The sequence below is a fragment of the Antrostomus carolinensis genome, unplaced genomic scaffold, assembly GCF_000700745.2.
Source record: "Antrostomus carolinensis isolate BGI_N321 unplaced genomic scaffold, ASM70074v2 scaffold5410, whole genome shotgun sequence".
NCBI classification, from domain to species: Eukaryota; Metazoa; Chordata; class Aves; order Caprimulgiformes; family Caprimulgidae; genus Antrostomus; species Antrostomus carolinensis.
The window spans coordinates 5,015-14,081 of NW_010288952.1; the positions used below are offsets into that span (position 1 = coordinate 5,015).

Here is a 9,067-nt window from a genome sequence, read left to right on the forward strand (position 1 = left end):
TGGCCATGGAAGAGTCGGTGTCATTTCACAAATGGCAGAATTGTATTCAACAGAAGCTGTTCTTAGATTACTCCTGGCAAAAGAACCCAAATTACCTGCCACTACAGGATGCTGACGTTTTCAGGGTGGAGGAGAAGGGGTGGAAACAGTCCAAGATAAAGACAGAATTATGAACAAAGCAAAGTTGATTTCTCTATCCTCTGCATATTTTTTTAATTTTTAGCCCTTACTGAGGCTGTTGTTCTCAAGATCAAGGTCTCTGATTAAGGCAATATGAATTCCAAGAAAGTACAATTAAATTCTCCCATAAATCTTTCTCCAAACAAAGTGTCAAGGTACTAATTCACCCTGCTTCCCGCCAAGTCAACCAAACAGCACGCAAAATGCTGGATAGAATAATGCAGAATCTCCTCTCCCTTAGAAAATTAACGCAGTAGTTTTTATCAGAGGGTTTTGTTAAATACAACAGCTCAGGAAATGCCTGTGTTAAGGATATTAATGTTTTTTTATCATATCAGCCACGGTTATGTCAGCTGGCAGATCTGGGTGCATGTATCAAGCTATGAACCACTGAAGTTTTTACAACACATCCGTAATCTGTTATCTCTGCCTGCAGACACAAGGGCTATTTCTTTAAAGATAAATGCAAAAGGGCTGGTTACATACAGACTTATTGCTGGTGAAAAACTAGTCTTCAGATGAGGACAACAAACAAACAAATAAAAGGACTAGTAGTTTAAATGTAAACAGTTTAATTAGATGTACAGAGCCATTTATATGGACAAGAACCAGACAGAGGATCCTCTGAACAGTAACTTTGACACAACTTCCTTTTCCTAATCACCATTTGCAGAATCCATAGATTATAATCTGAAACCCACTCACAGAAAAAATGAGAATATAACGCTTAAAACTGCTTCTTCTAGAGGAAAGCAACAGCTAGACCTGCCAGAGAAGAAACAAGCAGGTACTTGTTTTCAGGTGATGCAACATGTGGCCTGTTGGTAGTTACAGAAGGAGGATGGAGATGGGAGCAAGTAAAATTCACAACTTCATCCTAATCAAGTAATGTGACAACCCAGATGCCTTAGACTGGCAGATCTAAGATTTCTGGGTCTACTACACCACTGTAAAACTACACAATCTCTCCTGCAGACAAGCTCTCATTCTCCTCAGAACAAGTTCCCAGATGTTCCCATCTGGTACGAGTCCACGCACCAATCATGGAACAACTCCTGCAGTTTGTAACAAGCCATCACCCCTCTCCCAGACTTTTTGTCCTTTCTAATTTTGTTGTAATCACCCAACAACCCCAGGTGATTTGAAACACGCTACTTGAATCTACAGTTCTGGGCACAATCCCAGCTGGGTGCCTGAAGAAACAAGTGACTTCAGACATGATTGTACCCTTCGGACAGACAGATCTGTCTGTGACCCAAGCATGAAGTGGGCTTTCAGTTAACAACCAGAGGATGCCACATGAGAACCTGGAAGCCAACGTGCACCCAGAAGACAGCTCCGTGTCACCTGAGGTCACGAGATTGTACAACAGCTCTTTCGCCTGTTCCTGTTTTTCTGGTTAAGCCTGTAGCTCACTTATTACTGTTTATATCAAAACAAACATGCACTATGTAAAAGGTGAGTGCTCACTACCACCACAACCTCAACTGTTGCCTATTTTCTTTTAAATATGAAACTTACCTATTTAATGGTAAAACTTTTGCTAATTTTTCCACATTTAATTATTCCTGTATCATAATAAAAACATAAATAGCAAATGGTCTGGAAAGAAATTTATATTGATGGATTCAGTGACTGCATAGAAACAGGGTAACAATTCAAACTCTGAGTTGTAAAATTTTAAGGAAAAAGTAACCAAAAAACCCTCTCCCCCATAAATTCTTTTGCTCTTTACATTTTTGCATTGGTTTAGAGCTCAAAACACTCTGAAAATCATTGTGCCAAGTAGACGAGTGCAGCGTATGAGAGGGGTGAGGAAGGAAGAGGTCTGAACTGCATTGTTGAGAAATTAGTTAATTTATGATCTCACTAGTCCCTGTGTAACTCCAACAATAAACGGACACTACTGAGAGAGGAGCCTTTGATAAAACATATTCTGCTAGCAGAACTGAGAGACTCACCAAGAAACAGTCCAATAAGGCCACCACACTCCACCAGAGTCTAAAATAAAGGCGTGTTTTAAACAAACTGCTGTGGCTTATTCAGTGAGTACAACCCAGAGCTAAAGGTCTTTAAAAATCTTCAGAAAACTGTTTTTAGGTGAGATTTAAAGAGAGATGACAGTCAACTGAATGCAAAGAGATGATGAGGCTGTTACTGTACAGACATCCCTCCGAAGTAAAAGTCACAAGGTGATTAGCAGGAGCGTCACAGCCAGGGCTCTCGCTGATCCTGAAAGGGTTCTGCTAATCCAGGCACAAGAAAATCCCCAAGCAAATATTTCTACTTCATTTTTCAGTAATGATGAAAAATTCTTGTCTCAAAGTAATACTTGGTGGGGGGGGAGTATTTCCTGGATTTTGTTTTGGTCTGGGATTGAGGGTTTTGTTTGGTTTTGTGGTTGTTTTTTTGGTTTTGGTTGGGGTTTTTTTGCCTTTTTAAAAAATGTTTTATTTCATTCTCTAGACAAAGCTTCAGAGAGACAGCTGCTCTGAAGGGAACGAAAACAACAAAAGGAAGAGCAGGATGAGTAGGTGGAGCAATTACAGACAGGAGAACAGGAGGCCATTCTTGCACAATTGTTGAAAAAACTTAATGAACTTTGAGGCAGAAATAGGAAGATTGTTCCGATTAAAGCAAGATGATGTAGAGAGAGGACAATCAGTAGGGAAGAAAGCAGAGGACAAAGAATCTAAGAGTTTTTAGACTGGAAGGAGTAGAAATTCTCCAAGTGTCTGTTATATAAATGCCTGTAACAACTAAAAGCAGCAAAATCAAAACTGGATTAGCCGTGTTGACTCTCCCCACACACCCCCCCAAACCGCCTGCCACGACACCCCTGCAAGATCCCACACTGACACAGCCGCACCGTTCAGCATCGCTCCCCACATACCTTTTTTTCTTGGTCTTCCTTTCTGCAGTACTTTCTCCAGTGCTAATTAAAGGGGAGGGGGGAAAAAACAATGGCTTTGATTAATGCAGTAGGAAAAATTAAATAAATAGCAGCAGAGTGGAACTGAGTTTAATACAGAAAAGGGGTGTCCCACCATCGGAGAGCCACACCGCCCAAAGTTCACGTGGCATCTATTGTCAGTCACTACTCAAACCAGAAAAAACAACAACACCTACAAATCAAGAAAGGAAAAATCATTAAAAAGCAGCAATCCACCTCTAATTCTCTGTGTTAAGTATGCTTTACTCTTTTCTTCGTATTATATGGACAACAACATTTTGAGATGGCAAAGGCATAGGAGAAAAGGATGAAAAAGTTCTGTATAATTATATTTAGCAATAACTGAATTGATTGAAACAAAGGACAAAGCACTGAATCAATCTGTAGCTTTCACCATCCATTTCCTTCCAATACAGAAATATACAGAACACTCATTTATATTGATGCTTTCCAGGTATTTGTCTTTCAGATTCCCATGTATTCATACACTCAAAGTTTTAGAGGTAAATGACACAGAAGAAAGTTTATTTTAACATAACACTAAAGCATTAAAAAAAACCCCAAACAAACCAAACAGTCTTCACTTCTGGATTTTTTTTTAATTTTTTTTTTAATTAAAATCTTCTTTTTTAAAGAAAATAAGATTATTTCAGTCAGATGTACCAGTCACTCGCTCTCCTCAATGTATGGCAGATAGAGAGCACATAATTCAACCTGGAATGCCCACGTGTGACTGAAGAAGTCCCTCATCACATATGCAACACTGATATGTGAAGAAGCTGTATGTTCTTTCATGAACCAGGATACTTTTTCCTGAACTGAAACCTATTACTGGAAGTCATTTTAAATACACAGAAATAAAAGTGAAAACTGCAAATATATTCAATTTAGAAATGAGACAGCAGTATGTGTTGATAAAGACTCCAGAAAAGGGTAGAAAGAAGAAAGCATTAAGTGCAAACTCTACTGCATTGCAATAAAAGTACTCAATTTGTCTGACAGAAAAATGAGATTTTTATTTTCACACATATAGTTTGAAAGTATCAGAATTACACAGAAGAGTTTTCCACACTCCCCACAATCTCCTGTGGGCAAAAGGAAGATTCATTGATCTTCAAATTTCAATTCAAATGAGAATCCTCTTGTATTGCTGAGTACTGTTAATATTTACATTATTAAGGCCTCATACCCTTAGTTTCATAGGTAAGTGAAGTCACTGTGAGTAATCCAAATTAGATCCCAAAGCACCTCTCAGAAGACAGGACCTAATTCAGCATGTGAGTAACCTGGGCTGCCATGGTCTGTGCCTCCCTCTAGTGTTTAACGACCGGATAAGTGTAGGAGTTCCCTCCTCTGGAATTACACCTCTGAGAGGGGTCAGATCCAACAGATCTGCTTCATGACACAGTCACCTTCCCTGTGGCAACACACTTGTCTTCAGAACCAGCAATAAGACTCAGGCATCCTGGTTTTGGTTCAGTGTGGTAACATCACTAAGGAATGAGCATTCTCTCACCTTTCCTCCCCTCCCAACTCCTACTCTAGGACGGGGGGTTTTACTGACACCAGTAAATGAAACCTCCACAGTGTCCATCAGAATCGTGAGGTCAGCACTGGGCAAACAGAAGGATCCTGAAACAACTGCTGAAAGGAGTTAACGCTGAAAAAATCTTGTATGTGGTTGTCAAAAAGTAAATATTAACCTTGTTAGACTATGTTTGCCTGCTGGTTAATGATTTATTGTTAGATCTTTAAAGATGATGATACAAATACTTGGAAGCAGACCTGTAGGAGACTCAACTTCTCTGCAGACAAGAAATAACCTTCCAAAGCAAGCTGTGCAGAAAGTGAAGGTGTGACCCATGAAGTCGTTCTTTCCATGAAGATTAAGCTTCATCCTTGGAAGTGTAACGTTGGTATCCAAGGAACTGGGTGCCCCACGGCACAGTTAAGGAGCTTCAGAGAGCTTATGATTATATAACCAGTATGAATCCAGACCAGTTTAACCAGGATTAAGAACCGTTGCCAGGGTTCACTTAATCTTCCTTTTGAGATGACTTTTCACACCACATACCACTCACACTGTGGGCTTACAGCTCAAAAAACCTACAGTCATGGCAGAAATGAGACAGACCTGCAACTCCTGGATAAAATTATCCCATACACATACCAGGCAACAAGCAATGTCACCCTCAGTTCACTGTCCTCTGATGTTAACCTGCTGAATCCTGCAGAAATAGGGTAGAAAAGGAACAAGGAAATAATCTGAGTCTTAAACTCAATCTTTGACTTAAAAGTTCTGAGTCTCTCAAGAACTCTTCCAAACTCTGTTTCCAAAGGGAACAAGTTTCAGAGCCCAAGCACTCTTGATTTCTTATCTACAATACCAGGGAATTACAACTGCTTCAGAATTACTCATTGAATCAAAATTAATTTCAAAACCAAACATTTTATGTCACTCTTCACACCAGCTAATGGGCTTCCCCTTAGGTCTGTATTTCAGCCCTTTGATTCACACTGTTGCCTCAGCTGAACCTGCTGACCAAGTCCTATCAGCCCTCTCTCCAGATGTTACCACCCATTTTCTTTCCCCATTAAGATAACAGAGCAAAAAGCTGTGAGCACTCTTCCAGAACTCACATCCTGGCAGCAGTGACACCAACAGCCAACACCCTGACTGCAAGCAGCAGTGACACCAACAGCCAACATCCTGACTGCAAGCAGCAGTGACACCAACAGCCAACACCCTGACTGCAAGCAGCAGTGACACAGAGTGTTTCCAAATCCTCAACAATTTGAGCAGCAATGGCTGTAAATTCTGCTGTCCCTCAGCGGGGCTGAGGCAACAACTCTCCAGCTACTCTGACTAAATTTCAGTTGCAATGCCAGGAATTTCATGGACAATCAATATGCTACATTATTTTTCTCTCTGTCACCAGGAGTTGCTTGTTAAAACACTTATTACACTTGGAAGAAGCATTAAAGTCTACTCAGGGAGCGGAGTGGAAAGGAAATCACACTGAACAGATGCAGCATTTCACTGACATTTTTCTATTTAGCTGCAAGTATCTTTCACTGTCTCAAATGTCAAAAAGGAAAAAAAAACCTATGCAATTCAGTGAGACATTTTTACTTTATGCTTGAGAGTGAAAAACATCTGAGATAATGCACCCCTCATTCACCTGATTAACCATTTCAGCTCATAATGAGCAACATAGAGGAGCTGTGCTGGCACAGACCCACTGTCAGGTCGTGCCCAGACGACCAGGTTTAACTGCACAGTCTAACAGAAGTGAAGTGAAAGAATTGCTTCTTCCTTATAAAAGTGAAGTGAAAGAATTGCTTCTTTCTTAGAAATACATTTGCAGTCTGCACACCAGCCTGCTGGCACGAGCACGTAAACATACAGAATCGAGTAACCAAGGAACTCTGGAAACAGTATTGCATTAAAAAAATGCTCCAAGTATTTTAACTTGAGCTTAGTGCACTTTTTTATTTCAGACAGGCCAAAAAAGTTTGGAGTTTATGTCAGACAAGCAAGTGTTTGGAGTTTATGTCAGACAAGCAAGTGTTAACGAATAATACTTTAATTTTGTGGGATCTGAGTGTGGATATTCCACCTAACATACAAAACAGCTCTAATATTACACAGTCTGGAAGAAAACATGACAGAAGATGCTGTAAGACATCATCTTTCCCACCCACACACAAAATTACCTTTTCATCAATAAGCTAGACATTTTCACTCTGCCAGTCTTACCTTTGTTGCAGTAAGAGTTGCTTTTCTTTTTCTTTAAGGATTTTTGCTAGTTGAGCTGTCCTGGAAGGTCTGTGCAGGTATTTCCTCTTCCCTGTACATTCATACGTCCAGTGGCCAAACTCTAAACACTTCTGACATCTTACATGCTGCTTGTTTGCCTCCCTATAAAAATGCAGAATTGCTTAAGTGACTCATTCCAAAGCTGTTCTACCTATCGAATAAAAAAATCACTTTTTTTTTTTAATCATACAGATTCTTAACAGTGTCTGTGGTTATGATTAAACCAGACACTCCTGGGTGCTTTAGCTATTATACATCTCAAACCAGGGCAAAAACAGAATTTAGGCAAACACATTTCCATTTGTTAAAACATTCTCATATCAACTGTTTATGAAAGAGAACAAAGAGACACTTTTCCTCTATTCCAGAGCTTCAGCTGAAGTAATTTTCTGCTGAAGGAGCAAGTGCTGAGCTCCTGACACCAACTGCCAACACGCTCAGCAGCTGCACCTGAGTGTCACTTAGTTTTACAGAGCTGCTCATCAGCCTGCCTCGCAGTCCTCCCTCACTCCCAACATTCCACCATTTCCCACCCCCTTCAGATGCTGTAAACAAGCATTTGGAAAAATGCTGCAGCAAAACAAAGCAAAGAAAGATTAATTCTATCACCAAAATCACATTTTGATCAAACTCATTGGCACAGCTTTTAGCATTACAGAGTACAACAGTTATTGGGAAGGATGATGCTGTGTGCAGTTTATCACTATCCAGTAGCTGCACCTGGTTCTAACTTGCTTCAGACAAGTAACTGAAAATACATATAAAGCAGAATGAGGATCCCCCTCCTCTTCATCAACATACAAACTCAAAAAAAATCAATGTTTTTCTACCTCAAACCAGCCCAGACCTGTCTCTGCAGGAACAGGAGAGAAGTTTAAAGCAACAAGATGTAGCTTTGTATTTCCAGGGTGTCAGTACTACTGACAGACCAGGGCAGACAGTTCTATGCATGGGAAAATTAAAAGATCAAGCTTTAAAAGCAATATAAGTAATTATCAGGAAAACAGATCAGACTAGCTCAACAACTACAGATCTATAAATGCCATAACAGCACTAACGAGTTTTAACACTAATGAAAAGCATGAAACTGAACTCAGTTCTTCACAGGAATCAATGGCCACAAGGTAGAAGCAAAGGCTGGCAGATGTACAATCCAGTGTATACCCACTGAGCACAGAGAGACATAACAAGAAATATAAGGAAGGAAATCACTCCTTGACTCATAATAAAACAGCAATTCAAAAGAACAAGCACTCCATGATGCTTTGAAATTCCAAGTCACTTTTCACTGGAAAATATGAAAGAAATTACACAGAACAATAGAAAAGGAAAGAGAAAGCAGAAGTCATTCATATTCTACCCAACTCTTATCATCAGGCAAAAAAAACAAACACACTCCAAAAATTGCAACACAAGAAATAAATTATTCTAAGGAAGGAAAAAAAAAATAAAATCCAAACCATCAACAAATGAAAAGCCAAGACAAGTAATAAATGAGAGCAGAACACGGGGATCTGCTGTACTCAACATAAACAAGCAACAACGTTGGCTTCTCCTCATCTGTGTTTGGCAATCAGATCCCTCTGGCATGGAATTACTCAAATGGAATATCTGTATCTGAATAAAAATAACCTGTTGGGGTTTTTTCCCTTTCTTTTATAGCTCTGTAAATAGATCATCACATGAACATAGAACTTATTTTTCCATCTGCTGAAGGTGTGAGATGAAGTTTGGTGCATCACAAGCTCTTACACACTTCACTGAGCACTCCGGCACACCGACACTGTAATGAAGCCCTTTCCCAAGACGCTGCTAATGATCGTCAGCACCAAGAGCTCAACTCTGAACACTCCCCCTCCTTGCCCACCGTCCTGCTTTGGTTCCCATCATTTCACCGCAGCGACACCGCTTCCCGGGTCCCCCCCGCCGCGTTTCACAGCGGTTTCCTCACGGAGGAGCAGCACTCCGCCTCGGACACAGAGCACCTGCGGGAAGGCGGCTCGGTGCCCTCAGGGAGCGCTCGGGCCCATGGCCCCGGTGGCGGGGACACTCCTGGCCCTGTCCCGGCCCCGCACCCGGCCCTCCGCAGCCCCCTCCCCGCAAGCGGCTGCCTG

General features: G+C 40.8%; 1 protein-coding gene across 1 annotated transcript in view; it reads right to left on the minus strand.

Annotated features, from left to right (window-relative positions):
* ZCCHC10 (zinc finger CCHC-type containing 10) overlaps nt 1–7,055 on the minus strand; it is a gene marked incomplete at its 5' end in the record, with an annotated part of 7,741 nt that extends 686 nt beyond the window's left edge. The window contains 2 exons of the mRNA XM_010168276.1: nt 3,074–3,115; nt 6,894–7,055. Of these exons, the coding sequence (XP_010166578.1) occupies nt 3,074–3,115; nt 6,894–7,055 (204 nt within the window). The remainder of the gene's footprint in view (nt 1–3,073; nt 3,116–6,893) is intronic.
* Nucleotides 7,056–9,067: the final 2,012 nt, after the last annotated feature.